The sequence below is a fragment of the Lissotriton vulgaris genome, chromosome 8, assembly GCF_964263255.1.
Source record: "Lissotriton vulgaris chromosome 8, aLisVul1.2, whole genome shotgun sequence".
Lineage (NCBI taxonomy): Eukaryota > Metazoa > Chordata > Amphibia > Caudata > Salamandridae > Lissotriton > Lissotriton vulgaris.
The window spans coordinates 1,228,212,095-1,228,235,167 of NC_141696.1; the positions used below are offsets into that span (position 1 = coordinate 1,228,212,095).

The following is a 23,073-nucleotide window of genomic DNA, read 5'->3' on the forward strand; positions in this document are numbered from 1 at the left end:
AACTGTAACTCGCACCCCCACTATGTACAGGGTTGTAATCAATTACGTCATTTTGGATGTCATTAGGGATGTTACCAATGCAGTCACTGATCTTGTCATGAAAGATGCAATGTGTGAGGGTAGTAGATGCAGTGCATGGTAAGGATACGGGTTATAGTTACTTTAGGGCTGAGTTACAGATACTTGAGATAACTAAGACTGGTGAATTTCAGTGGTTTTGTTTGTGTAAAGCAGTATGTTTTAACTGGCATTTTTATATAACTATAAGGTTACCTTCATTTTTTTTCTGTCAATTTCTATGTTTTTGTTTAACATAAAGTAAGATGTCTGCTGTGCATGTTGTGGGGTTGAGTGCCCAACGCCCTTGGCCTTTGGCCAGGCCCTGCTCCAAATTGCCACAAGCACCTAACCTCTTTTATGTGCCCAACAGCATTTTTTATTCAAATGTGGGCGTTCCATTTATCCGCTGATCCAACACAACACTCAGTGTGACACCCATGGGGATTCGCTTTGGATCCACAGAACCCTCATATTTGGTTTTTTTTTAAATTTAACACCGGAAAGGGAGGTCCCTTTTCGGACCCCGCGCCCCCCTTCAAAATGCCCTGGAGCTCAGAGTATACACTTCCCTGCCCCCCTTAGATCATATTTTGTTGAATTTTTTTTAGGACTCAGGGACCACAAAACATGATTGAGTTTGCGCATCCATTAAATATCTATATTTCTTTAACCTTGATTTCTCAAAAACTACTGAATAGATTTACACCAATACACACAATGCATGATTTTCTGGACCAAGACTTAGCTTTTTGCCAAATTTGGGGCCATGCCCTTCAGCAGATTTTGCAGTGTTGCTGTTCAATTTTGCTATGGTAAAATGAATGGGGAAATGCATTTTGGGGCCACCCCTTTTTACTGCACCCTGAAACTTTCCCTGGAAGGAGCTGAGGCAGTTGAGCCTTTTGTTGGGAAAGTTTTGTGAAGATTTCTCAAAAAGTTATTAGCAAACCAAAAAATCCATTGTTAATGGAAAAGTGGTTCTAACTAGAACTACTAAGCGGCAAAACGATCTGATCTATATGTCGGACATGATATTTTCCTATTGCTGTGAATTCTACCTGATTCTCCTCTGTTCTGAGTCTGTATTTGCTTTCTCTGCTCATCTTTCTTCAATGCCATACGTTGGAAATCCCTACCATAGTGTGCGTGATTCACATCACCACTTACGTACCATAGGAACTTGCCACATCGCATCTCCTTCAATACAATAATTGATAGTTCAAATAATTCCTACTTTATTTTTGCAGATGTAAATACAAGCTTCATGAAGCACATCAACTTAACCATCAAATCAATGTTTGAAATCCAACAAAACCAAGTACAGTGTCACTTTACATTTTATAGCTGTGCACGAATTACATGATATCAAAGCGATGAACTGGGTGAATCTGTATCTGGTGTCTTTTATTTATGTAGGTCTATGGTATTTCTATAGTGTAACCGAGCTAAAATGTAGTGGAATCCAGTGCAGAGTGAAGGACGAGCGTAAAGGCAATAAGTGATCAGAGAGGTAGGTGGGTTATAGACAGTCAATCAAACAGTCCGTGCACACAAGTAAGAAACGTTCATGGATAAACTAAATAGAAAGGATAAAAAGATAACCCTGGTTATTGCATTCTTAAAGTGGATTATGTATAATAAAATAATGTTTGCTGATGTACAGACTTACAAAACAGATACCAGCTTGGTCACAGCCCTTAGGACTAATACCTTGAGGAGGTGTTGTTGCAGCTACTCTACAATTTACTTACTCGACTATAATACGCTCTAAATAAACAAAGTAGATTGAGCATTCCCTTGAGTGGTGTGCTGGAATTGATTCCTGTTCCTATAGAGTTGCTCATGATTGCTAATATTAGCAGAACAACCTTGGTACTGTTTAGGTCTGGCTACAGAGAGTTTTAGCTGCATAGAGCTCATGCCATCAATGCTTCAAAAAGTACAATCAGTCAGGGTGGACAGACCCTACAGCCATTGCCTTTCACATATTTTTTCATGGCTTGCCATTTCTTGAATGGGCTGTCCATCAGACCATGGCATTGCATGCATGGATTCAATGGCCAATTTATGTTTTTTTCAGGTTTTGGTGATAGCTAGAAGTACTCCCCTTGCGAGATTGTAGATAAGACATTATGTGCAGCTTGCACTTGATAGCTGGTGTCTGTTCTGTGATATATTTATATACTCTTTAGATGCCCAACTATCTTATAAAGATACAGTGCTATTTACTAATTGCCATTCCATGCTCATTTGTTTTTGCCAGGCTCTCAAGATAACACGTTGGAACTACAGCTTTTTTGTTCACAAAGTACAGACAAAGTAAAGAAGGCTTTCCTAAAAGTGCAACAAAAATACTCGCCATTTAACAAAAGTGTCTACCTGGGAATATTTTTCTGGGGGTGTCTTTTAGGTTCACTACTTCAAATGCAAATTTCATCTTTGATTTCTTTTAATGAAACTCTTATTTGAGGGTACAAGATGCCTCCTCTAATGCTATCTGTTCAAGAACTGGTCCCCACTCCCAGCTTTCATAGAGTTGTAACCTACTTTTCTTCATTATGGGATTTTATTTCTGGAACTGCTGGGGCCAATTCACAAAGCAACAGAAATATTAACAACTATTACTTCTCCTTGCAAATACTTGTTTGGAACTTCTGTTCTTTTTGTGCCTCCCACCCACTCACCTTAAAATAAGGGTAAAAACGAACCCATCAAACACACAAAATATGATGTAAAGAATGCTTGCAATAGGTCTAAGCACTGACAATCGCTCGAGAAAGCGTAGACCAACATTCTTTTGCCAACTATGCCACCTCAGTCTGAACCCAGTCATTCGCAAATCAGTCTTTGCTTCAATGGAAACCAGTGCAGGCCGAAATGCCAGGCCGTGTCCTCCTTGAACTGGAACCCAAGCACCCCAAGACTGGGGTCACCCTGATTGGGCTCTTCAGTTGGGTGTAGCTTGGTTCCAGTGGCACAGTGAGCATGGCACCCTCTTTTGGGCATATGCTTGCCACTTAGTATGGTGCATCAACCACACATAAGGTGATGGGAAGAATGTTTGCAATAAGTCTAAACATGAGCAATCACTCGGGATAGCATCCTATCTCGTCATTCTTTTGCCCATCATGCCACATCAGTTTGGACCCAGCCATATGCAAATCAGTCTTGCCCCAGATCCAATAGGAACATATGGCTGGGTCCAAACTGAGGCAGCATAGTTGGCAAAGGAACAATTGATGAGTTTGAATGATACCCTGAGCAGTTAGAATTATTGCAAGCATCCTAATATCATTGTTTGAGTGTTTAAAATCTAATACAAACAGGAAGGATGGGTAAAGCATTTACACAATGAACAGTCTTGAAAAGGCTGCCAGTGCAGGATGAACGCGCATTTTAAGAAGCATTAAATTATCACATGTGACAAATTGCAAATTAAGCATGTTATTTATCTTTACACTGACCAACCAAACCAAAAGCCGATCGGACAAACGTCTGTGTAAGGATGCAGAAGTAATGTACTTACTTTGAGATTGGATAAGCAGTTGTTGAGAAAAATATGCCATCTGTGTAGGAAAAACTGCTTCTGGCTGACACAGAGCAGGCAGGTTACCAGTGGGTACAGCGCCTAACAAGGAGAGAGGAGAGAGGAGCACATGAGGCAAACTCTTGGTCAACACTTCAGTTAAGAGTTCATGTGAATTATTCGGTAGTGTTTCCAGGGTTGGGAAAGTAGAAAGGAAAGTCTAGTTAAAAATTACTTCATGTCATTATTCACACTTCAGATGAAAACTGAGGGCATGATGATCTGATGTAGTCTATAATTATAGGTTTGTCTGACAGGTTGCAGAGAAACAGGTACACTGGTGTCTCTACCATTCCAGGTCTGTTGATTTGGTTTGACAGATGTCACTGCAGCATACCACTGTCGCAAAAGTTTAACAGGAAGAAGGAAACAAAGCGATTTCTATATCCAGCCAGCAGAATCTGGAGATGTTGACTGAGAATAGTCGATAACTAATTGATTTCGTTTTACAAACATCCTTCAGAATAATTTGTTTTCAAAAAGCAGAAAAAATTGCAAATCACATTGTTTTAATTCAAGGAAAATACACATTTGTAAGCAAGGTATCTATTTACTGTATGCATCATAAACATTGCTGATATGTTACAATCAAAAGTGTAAACTTTTTTTTTTTAGAAAAAAATGTCAATACTGGATTTTTTTTCTGCTATCGTAAAGAAGTGGCTCGTGCCAAAAATACTATGTACCCCCACATCTATTTAATCCATTAATGCACACAATAAACAGCATGAAAAATGAATTACACATTGGTTCCCTTTTTGTGCACCAAACATTAAGCGTAATCTTCTATCAAACTAAGCCATAATTTTAGACTGACACACCTATTTCCTCACAGAAGCCTCTTATACGTTGATACTTGATGCTATTTGTGATCTTTCTGGTGACATGAAATATTTTTGTTATTGGAACACAGAAGCCTACTGCTTTGGAGTAATAATATATTGTACAACATACATCAGCCTATATATAATGTGAAATAATAGTATGTGCTAAACTGTCTCACAAGTCACTGTTGGATAGTGATAACCAGTGAATTTAAGAGAGATCACTGCTGCCCGCTTCCTAGTTTAAATACTCTTTTAAAGACAGCCAACTTCATAAAGCAATATCAATATTCAGTTTTTATACATGCCCATGGAGAGACAGATCTGTACTTTATAATTTGCGACGAGAATGAGAAAGAAAGTAAACATATAATTTTAGGAGAAATGGGGCATTAAAGAAACAAAGAAAAAAACAAACAGCTAAGCCCACATTCACAAAAAATGATCACATCTATGTTGATTTATTTCCTGTCCATGTTTCCCAGGTTTTTAAAAATCCTTTCCATTTTCCTTTTCTGACATATACTTCCACGTTCCCCCTTTCCAGATCCCCACATGTATTTGTTCTAGATCCGCAACCCTACTTTCCGTTAAACATAGACAACTGCTGCCAAAGCCATGTTAGAAGTGAAAAAGGACTATAGCACAACAATTTTAACTTTTGAGCTGTTCTTAAATATTTACACCTTTTTAAAATTTGATTCCTTATATTTCAGGAACTGCTGAAATTTTTGAGGATTTGACAACATATGTTTTTACCTTCTAACACCGAATTCATTACAGTGCCTGTGGTATTCTACCATCAACTTTGTATGTGAAAAACTAATGGTCATCCTGGTAAATCTTCAAGAAATTCAAAAGCTCGCATGGAAGATATTGCTAATCCTTGCTTTGTTCAAATAGATTATTGACCCAAAGTAGTCTGTGGCTCTATGGATTGCGGGCCCGTAAATAATTATTGATCATAAACATCATCAGCCTGTAGGCAGCATGATTGCCAGTAACAATTCGCAAATACTCTAAGACAGTCTTAAGAATTGATTTCTCACTTAAAAAAAATTCTATTGCTGAAACAATTGTTTCATGATGTATCTTTCTAGCAAAGACAAGCACATGGTTTAAGCTGTACTAGAGGTATAGAGTCTGCATTATTTTCTATCTGTTGATACTATAAGTAGCTTTAACACCTACAAAGCCACTCAGCAGATGAATAATTAGGGCACCCCTACTCCATGTTGCTCGGCAACCTAAACAACTTTCGACATAGCAAAGAAAGATCCTTGAAAGCAAAGTCTTAAATCAACAAAATGTAAGTTTATTCCTATACAAATGCTTGGAGCCCAGCCGAAAATGTCCTAAGGGAATTACTTTGGTTAAAAAGAATATTGCACCTCTAGAGGATTGCCCAGCACTCTGTAATTCTTAGTAAGCGGCCAGAGAGTTCTTAGAAACCGCATACTCCAGGGATCTCAGTTATCAAGTTCCCCTGAGAATGATGCGGGAAGGTAAGAGAATACAGCAGTGGCAATGTTATCAAAATAATGCATCATTACCAGCCTTGTCCCTGCTGAAGGGCGCGCCAATAGCAAGATTCACTGTCCCCATTTATGAAAATAGTCAAGGTGAATTTGTCAAAGAGGGTTAATAGTATGCAGGTTTCCATAATGTAAACAAACCTGTGGCCCAGACTGAGGGGAATATGGGTCAAACATGAGCACATACGTAGGATGATGACAATGTTATACCATCTGGAACGTGGTACAATGGCCCTCAACACCACCAATGAGAGAGGACTAAAACAAGAAAAGCTATCTTTCTATTCGGAAGGTTTCGCAATCTGTAGGTACTGTTGGATTACAACGAAGAGCCTTCAAATAAGTCATGAAAGGGAAGAGGACTGGTAAACTGATTTCACTATCTTTAAAAAAAGGCAACGAAATCCGAGGAATTGTATGTCACATGCGTGCACCCGGACCCTACAAAACCCACTAGAATGTTGGTTCAACCTTGTTCTAACCAGAATGATGATCAACTAAAGATCATGCCAGAATTGTGCCAGCGTGTTGTAATCTATGGGTGAAAACAATATGTATTTTGGATAGCTTATTTTCCTCTTTTATCCATTTTCCTCAGTTTCCAAAAGGTTGCCAAGGAAACCTGGAGCAAAAGTAAATATAGCTGATGGATAAAGCACTGAACCCAGTTAGAGGCCCAATTAAGTGGCTGCTTAAAGGCAGCTTAGCCAAGGCGTCCCTCAGCTCTTGACTTCCACTCTGCTATGCAGAAAGCACGCCAGCATTATAGATAGATTCCCTAGGTAGGTAACTGCAGTTTCAGTTTGTACACATCGTCCCCTAGCAAGGGCATTGATAGGGACACTGGGGTCTCGGGGGCCGGGGGGGGGGGGCAAACGCACCCGCTGCATTTGCCCTGCTTCCCCCTCCCCTCCTCAGCTGTTGACTATTGCTCCATGCCTGGAGCTGCATAGGAAGAAAAACAGACACTGCATCTTGCAATAAACAGGTTCATCTTTATTCTTCTGCAGCACAGCAGCAATTCTGTGAGACAAAAAAACTGTGGAACTGTGGGACTCTCTGTAGAAGGCTGAACAGAACAAAGATAACCTAAATGCAATATCCAGACAAAGGGTCTGATAAGTGTCTCCTCTTTGTATTGTCACGAATGGTTGAGGAAACTTGGAAGGTCAGAATGTACTCACTTTTTACTCAAGCAGTTTTGTGATTTATATGTAAAATTAGAAGAACGTGTGTGGCAATCTGTATCAGCCCCAGCACATTCCCGAATGTGAAAATCTCTGAGAATATTTGGCTTTGAAGTTAAAATGGAGGAAGAGCTCGATGGAATGGCTGGGTTGTTTTTCCTGGGAGAAGAAGTGAATAAATTATCCTTCCTGATACAAATATGGACTTCGTCTCATCCTTAGGATCCTAGCATTTAACACTGGCGACGAGGATGGGATTGTGTATAAATAGCTGCTCCAGAAGCATTGTCATGAGACCATTGTGCTCGGTCTCATTCCTACCATGCACCAGTATGTCATCCTGATAAATGCAAACACTAGCAATCCCATGCAAGAACATGCTTGGGTTTTTCTCCTAGGTCTCTCCTTTATTCTGGTAAGAAGATCGGAATGGAGGTCAGAAATGTTATCTGCATACTCTTTTTTTGATTTCTGCTTTTATAGCACATTTAACAGAAATGGTGCGTGCAGCGCACATCAGTGTTTGAACGAAAAAACTAGATGGGGGAAGAAGAGTGGATAGGCGCCAGCACAAGTAAATATATAATTCACATAGTAGCCCTCACAATGAACATGACAAGTTACTGATTTAGGAGTTTTGTTGAGTAACATATGTCGGCTTATGGCCACTAACGTGAAAAAAGTTTCAGTTCTTGGGACTACCATTGGAGTCAAGAAGAAATAGTGTTCAAATAAATATGAAGTGCATGCCCTATCCAATATTTTTCATTCAATATGCATGTCAACCTGTATTCAGTAAAAAGTTCAGTTTTAATGGGTTTCTTTTAGCCCAGATGTGCTCATAAGGTGGACTTTAAAACATTCTAGAGTCTCGGGCACTGAATGAGGAATAACCTGCCTCTAAACTTTTGTCGTCTATAGGTTTGTTGATTAATTCGGTATAGATCAGCTGATCACAGCTTCCATAGCTAGTGTCGCTGTTCCAGCATACCATGTCTATTGTGATAACCGCTTTCAATTTAATCCTCGGCTTGAATGGGAACGTGAAGTACATTCATGGTTGGTTTCATGTGATCATGTTTCTGAACATTAAGGCACAGGTCGTCTGATTTTGTGATCTCTGACACTCAATAAGGCTTTGTTCGGAAGCCCTATAGAGATAGTGTTACATTAGTCCAACTGAACCATTGCTATCACAGGTCAGGTTTATTTTACGTCTGGTGAGCAGTAGGGTTAAGACAAATGGTAGAGGAAAGGATGATGCTACTCCAGGTATGGAAGATGCCACAAAACACAATTTATTTCCTTGTTATAGCAGAAGGTGTTCAGGAAAATTAGGAACATTTAGAATAGGCCACTACATTGTTAGAGATAGTAATGTACAGACCATAAATAAAAAAATGCAAAAAATTAGAGTGTTACAAATATTCCTAACAAATAAGTCACGCCCAGAAAGCATAATTATAGAGAAAGGGTAAACATTTTAAAGTTCTCCATATTGCTCTTCATAAGACATCAGTAGCAAAAACCTATTTAGGTTGATCCTTCGGTGTATAAAATACATATTCTTTCTCCATAACACTTTTTAATTTAACAAGCTACACAGCCATTATTATACCAAAGACGATTTTTGTGCCAATAGTGATCATGCAACAAGGGAACCACAACAGAACATAGTAAAGTTAGTAAATCACAAAGAATAGTGTTTGTCTTGAATTTGAGCTGATGGATAATGTATGGATTGCATTATTGATTTGATTGAAATTTGACAATTCCCCATCAATAGCCTCTGCCCTCCTAATAGTCCACTAAATAGAAGTCGTTGCCTAGTATGGTGGAGCTGAACAGGGAACAGTCCTCCAATCTGGGGTTATTGCCCAGTAAGGAGGAAAGTACACAAAATAATTTTAACTTGAAAGAGTATACTTTTTAGACAAGGGTAACTGCCCATTATTGACTGTGGTTATTGCTCAGGATGGAGGATAGCATACAGAAAGGTCTGAAGATTATAATTAGTATACCAAACTGAGGTTATTGCTCAGGATGAACTGCGGTTGTTTCCCAGTATTGATGAGGATATACAAGGTATTGCGAAAAGTAAAATTAGGCTACCAAATCGAACAGTCTCTTCCACCTTACCCTTAAGGGGCTCATCCATTATAGTGTGAATTGAAAAATGGTTAGGTAATTTCCTCCTCCACCCCCACCCCCACTCCCAATCCCTCTCCTTTGTGCATTGGTAACTCCTGTGGGACAGAATTACTTCCTTTTACATGTTTTTGGGGAATATTATGCAAAATGCGAGGGGTCTAGGTGGAAATCATCAGACCCTGGTAGTTGACTGGGTTCTGCAGTCCTGATGGAGCCAGTAATTCCTTTTGCCAGAACGCATCAGAATTACCGGACTAGTACAATGGAAGAATATTGCCTACATTGTCACAGAGTTGCTCATAGCCCAGAAGATTAATCAGCCAGATTCATCATAGTCCCATTTTGCGAGTCCTTAATAGCGATTATTAAGGAATCGCTATTAAGGACTTGCAAAACGGAATTCATGTAGGAATCACTAAATAAATTGCGATTCCTACACATTCCTTATTTGCTATTAGCAAATTGCGAATTGCAAATAAGGAATAACTCCCCATTCATTCCTATGGGCCTAAAGGCTCCTAGGAATGAATAGGGAGTTATTCCTTATTTGCGATTAGCAATTAGCTAATCGCAAATAAGGAAGCAATTTCAAAGGACACGCTGTAGCACCCCTGAAATGTAATCTACATTGGTGTTGCGCACATACATGTCCAAAGGACATGTGTGTGTGTAACATGCAACTTAGAAAAATGCATTTAAAGGCATTTTTCTAAGTTTTCGCTATTTACCAAGAGGTTTGACCTCGCGGTAAATAGCGGCCCAAAATTGCGATTTCGCAATTTTAAAATGGTTCATGAATTGCATTTAAGGAATCTCAAATAGAGATTCCTTAAATGCAATTCCTCGCAAATGTGTGACTTCTTTATTAGCGAATTTTGCATTTGGGATGATGAATCCAAAATGAAAAAATTGCACTCGCAAAGGGCCAGATTCTCAAAATCTGGCCCTTTGCGAACGCAATTAAGCTTGATGAATCTGGCCGAATGTTAGATTATCCATAGAACCAGAAACTGTCAGCTTGGTATGCCTCTGTAGCATTTCCCACCAAGTCTCCTGGCCCTGTCCTTGAACTGTCCTGAGATCACTCAAAGAGGATATCCAGTGAAGAGAAAATAATTGAGTTTCCTGTACCTATCCTGCATCACTAACAACCAACAATGGATATTCCAGAAAGTTAATTTCTGATGGTGTCTCCTTGGGTTTTGAAATCTATGGTGACATCATTAAATGGATGGTGGCATTACAAGTTACAGCAAAATGTTAAAAGGCAGGCATTTGTAAGGGAGCCTTCTTGCAAAAAGGTGAAAGAGAGGTTAAAGCGTAACTACATGACATACATAAACCACCTAACTGAGCCTCAGAGTGCATGCTCCACTCTATCTATTTATAAATAATTATAAAAGAGATTCATCATAAACCTTTTAACCACTAACCAGCGAGTGCTTCTTCCGCGAAGAAAGCTCAAGCGTTGTGTCGTACAGGCTCTCAACAAAATTCCTGAGACATGGAACATTCACTTCGTTTTTGACAGCCTAAAACCAGAAGGGAAGAATTTGAGTGTTTTCACTGTTGTAGTTAGGGTTCTTGCTTAATTTAACTAGTGTTATAGAAACAAAACACACACATACAGCAGCCACAGGAACGAGGATTTCCACAAAGAGCCCGGCCAAAGCATGCTTGATATCTTTGTCTTTAACTTCTAAGAAGTAATGAGCACAATCCTGGAAGACAAAAATAAAATAACCAATTAGCGAAAATAACCAATTAGCATCATTCACAAAGTAGAATAAAATAATACAGTCCAACAGCAGAAATTTCAACTTTAGATCTGACATACCTTCTTGCTGGAGTACTAATGTATAACATTATTGTTAGCTCAAAGGTTTACTTGGCTGATCCTCCTTATGCATATTTTTCACAGCTTAACAAATTGACAAATTGAGTGCATCAAACTGAGATTTCAGATCGGCTTTTTAAGTAAGGTGCATTTTACGCAAACCTGAGGTCTACATGAGGATTAGGAAATTAAAACAAAATGTGTCATATTCGCTTAGGTTAGTATCTAGAATGACACTCAAACTTCAGGAATCTTGGCTTCGCATCAGAATCTGAACCTTCCAGCAGAGGGTATTAAGATGAATCCGCCTGCTTTAGACTTCAAAGAGGCATATGTTCTTCAATCTTCCACCAGTTGTATCATGGCAATGTCCTGTGCTTATCTGGCTTTGGATGGCAAATGAAATTCCCTCTACATGCTAGCATGGTTATGGGGAATTCAGTTGCCAGGTCACAGACTGCAAAAGAGCCTGAAACAGTGCATGTAAACGTCAAGGCAAACGGGTGTGGCCCCTAGAAATCTGAAGGCACGTTATAAGTCTCCTGGTTGGATATGTAGGCTCAGAGTCCCCTGGTAAATGTGGACGGGGAAGTTAACATTAGTTGCTCTAATTTCAGTGACTCGTCGACCTGGGAGTTTTCCACAAGTAAATCCATCCATTGATCACCTGGAGGAACATGGCTGGCCAACATAGGCCAGAGAGGGGAAATGTGTGTGGTCATACCATTCAGAGAAATGGAAACACACAATCACAATTCTGATCTGTGAATCTGGGAATAGGGTGGTAAAAGCACCCGCGTTAATGCGTCAACCTATGTTAACAGAATGGCTGATAACTGACAAGCTTGTGATGAAGGCCTTGGTCGGAACCTTCTGTGTGGATCGCAAGACAAACCATTCTTAAATGCTTCACATGCACTCGGACAGGATGAATGTGAGGGGATGAAGTTGCATATTAAATGTAGCTTTAGATGTGATCTAATGGGATTGTAGGGGGCTATAGGAGAGAGCATCTCCTTCTGAAAGTGTAAGGAGTAGGCAGTTGTTCTGGCTTTCTGAAACAAACGTATCCAAATTAAAGCAGCCCACAGATGCTGAGTCCGGGTCACTATTCTTGAAGCCTGCATTTTGCTCTCAGGACAGGAGAAAGCAAACCATAGGGTGCTAGCAAAAATGTCTCAACCTTTCGTACAGGGGATATCACTTCAAGCATAGCAAAATATATATATAAACAAAACTGACGAGACAGTGTCTTGACCTAAATTTAGCATAATGGCTACAGCCAAGACACAACCACATATTTAGGCTATGAGTCACCTATAGAGGGTTATGCCAATTGACTTTTCTATCTGTGAAAAAACAATGAACACAGTCTGTGCTTCTAGACTTGTCGGGACTCATTTGTCACACCCAATCCACCTGGCACAGATAACCACCAGCAGAACTCTGCTGTCTGCATTTCTATCCCCAACTATAAGTATCCGCGTGGGGTATAGTCTTTGTGTATAGTATAAAATAAACTAACAGCATAGGTATTTTAGACAGTAGTGGCCTGTGAGTGTAACTTAGACAAGGGTGGGGGGGGGGGAGGGTGGTCGCACACACACTCACACCCTTCCATTCACATGCAGACGCACACACACACACATTCACAACACTCCCTCACAAATACACATACATTCATACATACATGCACCGTCCAAACGGTCAATAAAAACACAACAGTTACCTGCTGCAGCTCTCATGGAGGGAAGCCTCTGAGGTGCCAGGAGGGTTAGGACTACTGCTTCCCTGCATTGGCTGACCATAGGCCAGCCAAAAAGGGGAGGCAGCAGTCCCTACCTCATCACGGATTGGGATGATTGGTGAACCCACCCAATCTGTTACAAAATGTCAGTGATAGCCACTCCGCCCTGGGAACTTCATGGCTTAACACTGAAGCACCCACGTATGAGGCTATCACTGATGCCTCGTCGCAAGCGGGAGGGCCTCCTAGACCTTTGTCGAGCTGAGGAGGTCACACCAAGGAAGCTGTGACATCCTCAGCCCAGCAAAGTTCAGCTCAGACAGTCAGGAGCCTGCGCATTTAGCACATGTCTTTCTCCTGGCTGCCTGACCTGAATATAAAGAGTGTCTATAAGGCTGAACTTTGCTCAGCCTGACATACACACTGATGTCATAAAATTGCAGATGCGTGGCCCCTCCAACCTTAAGGATGGGCCGCACCTGATTTTAGAGTTTGAGAGCTATAGCTTGTCTGGGATTAACAGCTCAATTTCGTGATATAGCCCACCAGTGTTGTCAGCCTCATGTTTTCTAAAGATCATAATAACACACACACATATATATATATGTATTGCACTCTCATCACCAGCAACACTAGATCTGCTCACCTCAAATGTCTGCTTTTCTATCAAAGTCTTTAAGCATAGGATTAGCACGGTGCCATCCATGCCGAGATAGAAAGGTCAAAGTCTTTTGCCATTTCGACAGCAAGGTCTTTAAGCATGGGATTAGCACAGTGCTGTCTATGTCGAGCTGTAAAATGACAAACGCTATTTACCACTCTGGGCACAGTATTACACCTTTGAATTGGTAAAATACCAGCCAAGCCAATGCATCTAAGAGGGAGTCAGCAGGAGTGGATTAAGAGCAGTGTTGCTGTAAAGTAGTCATTCATGCTGTTCAAGGCAAGCACTGGAATGGAAGCGGAAGGATACACCCAACCAGCCAATGTTACTAGGTGAAAAATGAGTACTCTAGAAGGCTGAGCAAAGATGTGTTTGACAAGTCTCTTGATGATATTTATAAAGAGTTGGAAAATATAGATATTCAGAGTTCATATGCCCTTTCTATAGTTAAACAGTACCTTCCACAGTGTTTTCCTTTTCCAAATCTGTATTTTCCTTGGTAGGGTTATATCCTAATTTCCAGGGGTCCCATTCGGTTTCCAGTAAGAGTATCTCACAGCCGGTCTGTGAGGGGTTTTGCACTGTATCCTTTGTGTCCCATTTCACACAGGCATCCGTAAGTAAGCTGGTCCGGGTTTCCGTTCTTGAGCGGTTGTGCTTTTTTTGGCGACAGGTGGTTTCTTGTATTTATACACACTAGTTGTTTATTTTATTAACATTTTTTGTTGACACTGTGCATTTCTAGTCAAAAATGTCTAATTTACCCACATTTGGGTTTACAGATGAACAATTTGCTAATATGGTAGGTAGTTCGGGCAATTTTGGCCATCAAATGACTAACTCTACAGATAAGAATGAAGATGCCATAGCATTGCTAGCCTTTAAAAAGAAAATGAAACGTATAGAGTTACATGGGCAATACATGCTCGAAAATCTCAAAGCAGGGGTAATTCCCCAAGGCCTTCGGGTAAGGAACATACCGGGGCTCTTCATTCAAACTAAACACTTTCTAGAACGATGGGCCATGATAGCTAATCATTGCTCACGTGACAATATGATGCTGATCGTAGAAACAGCTAAAGAAGTTTTAGAACAACTGGCAGCTGAGATTTTAGACCTTGGAAATAAAATTAAAGCTTCAGGTATAGTGGAAACCGCCAAGAAAAAGCTGGAAGATCTAGAGAAAAATCTACACTCATATACAGATTATCTGACTAAACGCAAAATAGACAAATTAAAAAAGGATGACAGATTTTTCAGCAAGGAAATAGCCTATCCATATCTATCAGATCAATATTACAGTCAAACTCAAGCATGCCAGTATGATCAATTTGCCAACCGACTATATGGATATGGTAGGAAAGTTACCACGTTCTCCGACACCTCGGACTCAGATAGTGAAGGACCATCAGCTAATAATGAATACCGAGGTGGGGGTTATAACAGACAACCTTTTTTAGGGAGGCGCTTCACTAGACGCAGCAACTGGAGACCTCAATACCAGCCGAGGTTCCAGGCAAGTCCACAGATGGACTTCACCAACACCTTGTCACTCGCAATGCGCAGGATTGGAGGGAGTAGAAACCATACCTGTATTCAATCTTAGTGGTTCGTCTTTCAGCCCCTATCATGACAGTATTATCCAAAGGACTTATTTTTGCACCCCATTAAGATCTCAATAAATTCGAGCTATTTAGAGATCAAATGGCTTTCTCCAGAAAAATAAGGTTAAAGGTATTTTTTGCCAATAAGGACCAATTACCAGAAAGTTATAATTTATCTGGACTTGCCCCCAAGTCAACATTTACCCCCACCACTGACCAACTTCCGCCAGACGTGGCGATTTTTGAAAAAGTAGTGTACAATAAGATCATTAACATTACTAAATATGTGCAGAAAACTCCCTTTAATCTAAATAATGAAGAATACAAGGCCCTAGAAGAGCTTAAACTAAGACCTGATAAAATAATTAGGTATATTTGTTTATGACACTCCAACATATGTAGCCAAGATGGAAAGCAACACACATTTCTACTTGCTTATCAACAGGGACCCCATCACACAAATAGAGAGAAAAATACGCAAACTTACTGACCGAGCCCTAGAAAATGGGGATATCTGCGAGAAGGAATGGACATCTCTTAACACTGAGAATCCTAGGATGGCCAGTATTTATGGCATACCCAAGGTCCACAAACGCTTGAGTGACCCACCACTGAGACCTATAGTTACTACTATAGGCTCAGCAACAGAACCCCTAGCTAAATATGTGGACGCCATATTAAGTACTCATGTTTCTCGGACCCCTGCCTTTCTACAAGATACAAGACACATCATAAACCTCATTGAAAATGTTCCTTTTTGTTCAGATACCCAATACCTAGTCACAATGGATATTGAGGCACTCTACAGCAATATACCAATTGATGGAGCATTTGCAGCTGTCCAGTGTTTTATATGAACTTACATCACATGCCCTTCCGTATTTGTTCTAGTGCCTCAAAGTTGTGCTGTCAGACAATGTATTCGAATTTAACGCCCAACTATATCAACAGAATCAGGGCGTCAGCATGGGGGCATCCTGTGCCCCCACGGTGGCCAATATATACATGTCTCAATTTGAAAAGAATTTAATTTTTAATGAGATAGCACCTTTCTATGAGCCCGTGACCAAATTACAATTTACAATTGTGGTTCTAATTATTACTATTGGGAATTTGTACTCATCAATTTTGTATATGTAATTTCTTGATGAGAAGGTTTTTTCTATATAAGTAATAAAAATCATAATTTTTATATAAAAAAAGAATAAAATACCAATGTAATGACTAAAATGTTTCTCTTGATGAGATTTATAAAGAGTTGGAACATATAGATATTCAGAGTTCATACGCCCTTTCTATAGTTAAACAGTACTGTGCCCGGTGTTTTCCTTTTCCAAATCTGTGTTTGACAAAGTCTACAGCCAATGGCTGAAAGAGGCAAGTAGAAGAAAGCTAAGGGGTGAAAGGGCAGAACCAAAGCCCAATCTTTGTACATTAATGGCAATTGTTAGCTGTGCTGTTAAACCTCAGACCTAAGAAGCAGTCCTGAAGAGTGTTTGAGGGATAAGGCAGATGGGGCGGGGACTGATTGACATCTTCAATCAGGAATAGTGCTGAAATAAAAACAGCACTGATAAAACACTGCACACTTTAGAAAAGGAGAAGCCCTCTACTCATGCTAAAGCCTTGACTTTTTTGATAGCTAAGTACAGTCTAAAAGTGACAAGAGACACATCAGCCTTGCCGCAGGGGGCTAGGCTGATGGAAACTAATAACACTTGAAGTTGATGTGAATTAAACTCGGCCAGCATGAGCACTCTCTCCACATTTTAGAAAATCAAACGTCAGAATCAGCCCCCATGGACCTGAAACATGCTTCAAATTGCCCAATAATTTGCAAGGATAGAATTCAGCAGAATATTTTGGAATGATCAGAGGTGAAGGCACAGACGAATTTCAATCAGATGTTATAATGAGGGACATTACCTGCATGAACTGAAGGGAGGCTTCAAAGTCCTCAACAGGATACATCTTCACGCGGAAGAACTTCATCCCCATTATGAGGCTGATCACGCTCTGGACCACATAAGGGTTCTGCTCCTTGTGTCGCAGTTCTTTTAACTCTGCTATGAATTTTTTCTTCACTGCTGGAAACCTGTGGAATCACAGACATGGTCCTCAGACAAAACTTGCAAAGCAACAAGACAAAGACATTTCTGAGTAAATGTATTTTCACCCGTCTCAGTAAGTATGGAGCAAGAACAAAGGTAAAACTTGGAGCGCTGAATGCCTTAGTGTAATGAAATTTCGCTGCTGAAAATGGCGTTATCTGTATGTCACAAGTGCGAATGCCAACAAGGCAGACCTAGCCTTTCATCCTTCTGAGGTGCTTAAACTGAGTGCAATTGAACTGAGTAATAGTAAAACCTATCATTATTCCATTTTTTATATAGCCTCATGTTTTTCACTTTTGATATCTGCATTTGGCCTAGCCTGGCTTGTTGAGGCCGATCGCTTTTAGCACCAAAATCTCTCTGATTCTGCAGCATAGAAATGAATAGCTCTTAGTCAATGGCATCCATATGGAAGGTAGGGTCTTCCTTGTTACATTTAAGAACGACGCCACCTCATTAGACACTAATGAAATAGGGTGGTAGAATATTAACTTCTATCAGCAACTTTATTAGGAAATGTAATTTTTTAGAATGAAGCCTTGATTTTTAAATATCATCTACGGCGAAAAGTAGGTTGCTTGTTCACAAGTACATTTATCCTTTTGATTAGATGGTAAGTTCTCGCAATCACCCTGAAATTCATACTTGTCATCTATGTAAGTAGTACATATCCGCCAAACTCCATTCCTATGGTAAATATACTCTTGACCACTTGCAGACAGTGACTGCTACCCAATGCACAGCACTCAAGCATTGCCCCGTGCATGCACCCAAAACACAAGAGACACATAATTTACCCGATGCCTCCCAATCCCCAGGGATATGTGACGGAACCGCACATGCCTTTACCATGCAAGCCATTACCAAGCATATGCCTTTACCACTTATACCTTTACAATGAAAATGTGAGTATTTTCCAGGTAAGTAAAAACCTTCTTTATATGTATTATATATATATATATTTATAGGGTGGTGAATCGTTGGCTTGTGACAAAGAGCTTTTGCTCGAAACACGTCAGCCTAATAAACATCCTTGAAACTTCAGCCAGCGTGGAGTGCGAGCCTTATCTTTCCTGTGATCTGAACCTAAACGGGGAAACTTTCGCATATATATATATATATATATATGCGAAAGTTTCCCCGTTTAGCCCACCACCACTAGGAAGGAGGAGCTTGTTCAAAATAGCAGGCGGGTGCCTACACTGCTTACGGACTGCGGCATTTGAGAAAGGCACAAGCCGAAAATGGTCATGCCAAACGTTCCTGAATAAAGAATATCTGCTATAACCCCGCTGTGTCCCCGTGATCTTCTTGACGGAGGTGAGAGTGATTTTGTAGATAGCGCGGTTCCTTTGATGCGCACGAGGGACCCTCTCATCAAGTGGCTGTGGAGGACAATGGAAAAGAACTGAGTGGTTACCGAGGAGTCAGAGAAAATCCACGGCCCGCCATTGTTAACCCCCGAGGCATGCAAGCAGCTGGAGACATCAGGCATAGACGGTGCGGAGAGACGCCGACACTCGATTTGTGCCTTCAGATCTGTAACTTCGGAGGCAATGGCAGAGAGTTTGGGACATTAGCAGCAACATAAGTTTTTAATTTAGTGAAGCCCCACCACACTGCACACGGACTGTCAGCACGCAGTATTCTGGGACTGGTAGTCCCCAAAACAGAAGCGAGCAAAGACAATCCTCTACAGGTGAGCCCACCACCACTAGGAAGGAGGAGCCTGTTCAAAATAGCAGGCGGGTGCCTACACTGCTTACGGACTGCGGCATTTGAGAAAGGCACAAGCCGAAAATGGTCATGCCAAACATTCCTGAATAAAGAATATCTGCTATAACCCCGCTGTGTCCCCCGTGATCCTCTTGACGGAGGAGAGAGTGATTTTGTAGATAGTGCGGTTCCTTTGACGCGGCCGAAGGACCCTCTCATCAAGTGACTGTGAAGGACAATGGAAAAGAACTGAGTGGTTACCGAGGAGTCGGAGAAAATCCCCTTACCCCCGAGGCATGTAAGCAGCTGGAGACATCAGGCATTGACGGTGCGGAGAGACGCAGACACTCGATCTGTGCCTTCGAATCTGTAACTTCGGAGGCAATGGCAGAGAGTTTGGGACATTAGCAGCAACATAAGTTTTTAATTTAGTGAAGCCCCACCACACTGCACACGGACTGTCAGCACGCAGTATTCTGGGACTGGTAGTCCCCAAAACAGAAGCGAGCAAAGACAATCCTCTGCAGGTGAGCCCACCACCACTAGGAAGGAGGAGCCTGTTCAAAATAGCAGGCGGGTGCCTACACTGCTTACGGACTGCGGCATTTGAGAAAGGCACAAGCCGAAAATGGTCATGCCAAACGTTCCTGAATAAAGAATATCTGCTATAACCCCGCTGTGTCCCCGTGATCTTCTTGACGGAGGTGAGAGTGATTTTGTAGATAGCGCGGTTCCTTTGATGCGCACGAGGGACCCTCTCATCAAGTGGCTGTGGAGGACAATGGAAAAGAACTGAGTGGTTACCGAGGAGTCAGAGAAAATCCACGGCCCGCCATTGTTAACCCCCGAGGCATGTAAGCAGCTGGAGACATCAGGCATAGACGGTGCGGAGAGACGCCGACACTCGATTTGTGCCTTCAGATCTGAAACTTCGGAGGCAATGGCAGAGAGTTTGGGACATTAGCAGCAACATAAGTTTTTAATTTAGTGAAGCCCCACCACACTGCACACGGACTGTCAGCACGCAGTATTCTGGGACTGGTAGTCCCCAAAACAGAAGCGAGCAAAGACAATCCTCTACAGGTGAGCCCACCACCACTAGGAAGGAGGAGCCTGTTCAAAATAGCAGGCGGGTGCCTACACTGCTTACGGACTCCGGCATTTGAGAAAGGCACAAGCCAAAAATGGTCATGCCAAACATTCCTGAATAAAGAATATCTGCTATAACCCCGCTGTGTCCCCCGTGATCCTCTTGACGGAGGAGAGAGTGATTTTGTAGATAGCGCGGTTCCTTTGACGCGGCCGAAGGACCCTCTCATCAAGTGACTGTGAAGGACAATGGAAAAGAACTGAGTGGTTACCGAGGAGTCGGAGAAAATCCCCTTACCCCCGAGGCATGTAAGCAGCTGGAGACATCAGGCATTGACGGTGCGGAGAGACGCAGACACTCGATCTGTGCCTTCGAATCTGTAACTTCGGAGGCAATGGCAGAGAGTTTGGGACATTAGCAGCAACATAAGTTTTTAATTTAGTGAAGCCCCACCACACTGCACACGGACTGTCAGCACGCAGTATTCTGGGACTGGTAGTCCCCAAAACAGAAGCGAGCAAAGACAATCCTCTGCAGGTGAGCCCACCACCACTAGGAAGGAGGAGCTTGTTCAAAATAGCAGGCGGGTGCCTACACTGCTTACAGACTGCGGCATTTGAGAAAGGCACAAGCCGAAACCGTGCATGCCAAACGTTCCTGAATAAAGAATATCTGCTATAACCCCGCTGTGTCCCCGTGATCTTTTTGGCGGAGGAGAGAGTGATTTTATATATATATATCAGTAAAGCAGTGCCTTTAGGGCCCCACCTAGCTGCAGAGCAGAATTACATCAAAAAAGCCAAAAATGTCCTTGTGTACTGGGAGCTTGCCTGCACGCATTTTATTTTAGCTTGGAGTGCTGAAAGCCGTATAGTGGTGCTGTATGTACATGGGAGTGTATCTGCCATAAGTGTGTGTATCTGCCAGTGCCTATATGTCCGTGTATGGAAATATCTATTAATATCTGCGGAGTACTCTCAATCTGCAACTGAGTGGCTCTTCCAAAGAGTGTGTTTGTGATTGTGTGTGTGAGTGTGTGCGAGACCCGGTTCTGAGGGCTGAGCAGGTGTATCAGCGGGAGACTGGCGTAGTGGGCGATGTGCCAAAAAGCGCTGCCTCCCCCCTCCCGAGGTCTATGGGGTGTATTACCACCCCCTGTGAAGTTTTAATTTTGGTCTCCGCATTTTGGATACCTGAGGCTGTGTGCTTCCCGCCCCTGACCGGTGTAGCCCCCCTCTTTTTTTCTTCACATACACGAATTTTTCACTTTCAAGGCCTACGGTCGGGTGGGCCTTAGCGTGCTCATACCGCCGGGGTTTACACTTTAGGTCCTGACGAATGCCTGGTTAACTATACCGCTAGGGCAGAAACATGTTGACCAACCACACTTCCACATAAATGTTATCGGTACAAGACCATCCAATTAGTTGGCCTTGTTTATCGACACATTTTTTACTTTGTTCTTGATGATCAGCTAATAAATAATTTTTTGATACATACAAGACAATTTTAAATCACCACTCATTACACTTCTCACGTTACCTATCACATAGCCCCTCCATCCTCACAAAGACCAGCTCCGCAGTAACTCTGGCGTTGCAGCACACCGGGGTGACATTCGGTCACACCCGGTGGGGCCCGATGATGAAGCAAGTCACCGACCAGGTCGGTGAGTGAGGGCTTTATTAACAAACCAAATGGGCTTGTGTTTGACTCCCTGTGCTCAGTGCAGACCCCCTTCCAACCTGCACTAGAACACTCTTTTGTTGTTAATTTCTGTTAATCTATTGGGGACTAAGAGTGTTCGCGCTTCTCCCTACCTCTCTCTTTGTTGATAGATGTGAGTGTGTGTCCCCATCTTACGGAGACCTTGAGATTGATCCAGAATGTAGGGTAATCCTGGTGAAATCATTGCTATTCTGGTCTGCGATAATCTTGCCTGATATGACATTAGTGCCAATGTTGCCTAGTGTGACCAATATTAATATATTTCACAAGTTTTCCCTCTAAACCAAGAAATGAAAGATTATGAAAAGATGATTAACGTAACGAAGAGGAGGTAAGAGCAGACAGGGGTGAAATTGTATGGCAATGTAGTGGGAGGAGGTGTTTCCTTCTTCAAATCTCCCCTTTGAAGATAAGATTGTGACTCTACTTGGTGCAACCATGTGATATGTGTAAGTGCCTGACTCCTGCATTCTGCTGAGCTATCTTAAGGTCTGTTCTTGTCTTCACCTCAGACTGCACAGCAATTAAACCCATATAGGCAATTAAGAAGCCCTTCAAACATTGATCAAGTAATGTGCTGGGTTCCAACTAAAACTGTTTAAGTGTCTTAAGCATATTAGTCCTAAAAATTCAAAGTTGCTTTTAAAGCATTTTTAGACTTTTAAGAAGTAAAACAGGCATGTTGCAAAGATGTCAGTAACTCAGAAAGACTAGGAAAGTCACCTATCGCCCTTTACTGATTTAAAAAACAATTTGAGTTTCTAAATGGTTTGCAAATTTATAACATGAACTATTTAGGAACAAATATAATTTATACACAATAGGAACGTTCGTAGAAATATTTGTTTTGAATTCCATTTAAAAGCAGCCTTAAAAAGATAAATAATTTTCAATGTAATGCTCAAGCATTTAAACAAATGTAAAACACCTTTTCTGACTTAACTTTAACTTTTTAAAGAAATCCAGCATTTGTAAGTGTTAGACCTGGCATCTTCAGCGTGGTTTCCCCTGTCTTTTTGCCTCTACCTTCTGTATTTTTGACGCTGTGCTGGATTTCGTTTTTGCTGGTTTAGATGCTTTGGGCACTTTGCCACTGCTGATCAGTGTCAAAGTACAGGTGCTCCCTGCCCTGTATACATTGTTACTGTAATTGATTATCCATGATTGGCATATTTGCATCACCAAGAAGTCCCTAGTAAAGTGGACTGGGTGTGCCAGGGCTGGTGATTC

General features: G+C 41.5%; 1 protein-coding gene across 6 annotated transcripts in view; it reads right to left on the reverse strand.

Annotated features, from left to right (window-relative positions):
* The window catches only part of FRY (FRY microtubule binding protein), a 674,187-nt gene that overhangs the window by 264,652 nt on the left and 386,462 nt on the right, over positions 1-23,073 (reverse strand). For all 6 annotated transcript variants that reach the window (XM_086935130.1, XM_086935129.1, XM_086935133.1 and 3 more), the window contains exons 8-11: positions 17,122-17,290; positions 10,972-11,064; positions 10,777-10,875; positions 3,587-3,688 (exon numbers count right to left, since the gene is read on the reverse strand). In XM_086935130.1, coding sequence (XP_086791256.1) covers positions 3,587-3,688; positions 10,777-10,875; positions 10,972-11,064; positions 17,122-17,290 — 463 coding nt within the window. The remainder of the gene's footprint in view (positions 1-3,586; positions 3,689-10,776; positions 10,876-10,971; positions 11,065-17,121; positions 17,291-23,073) is intronic.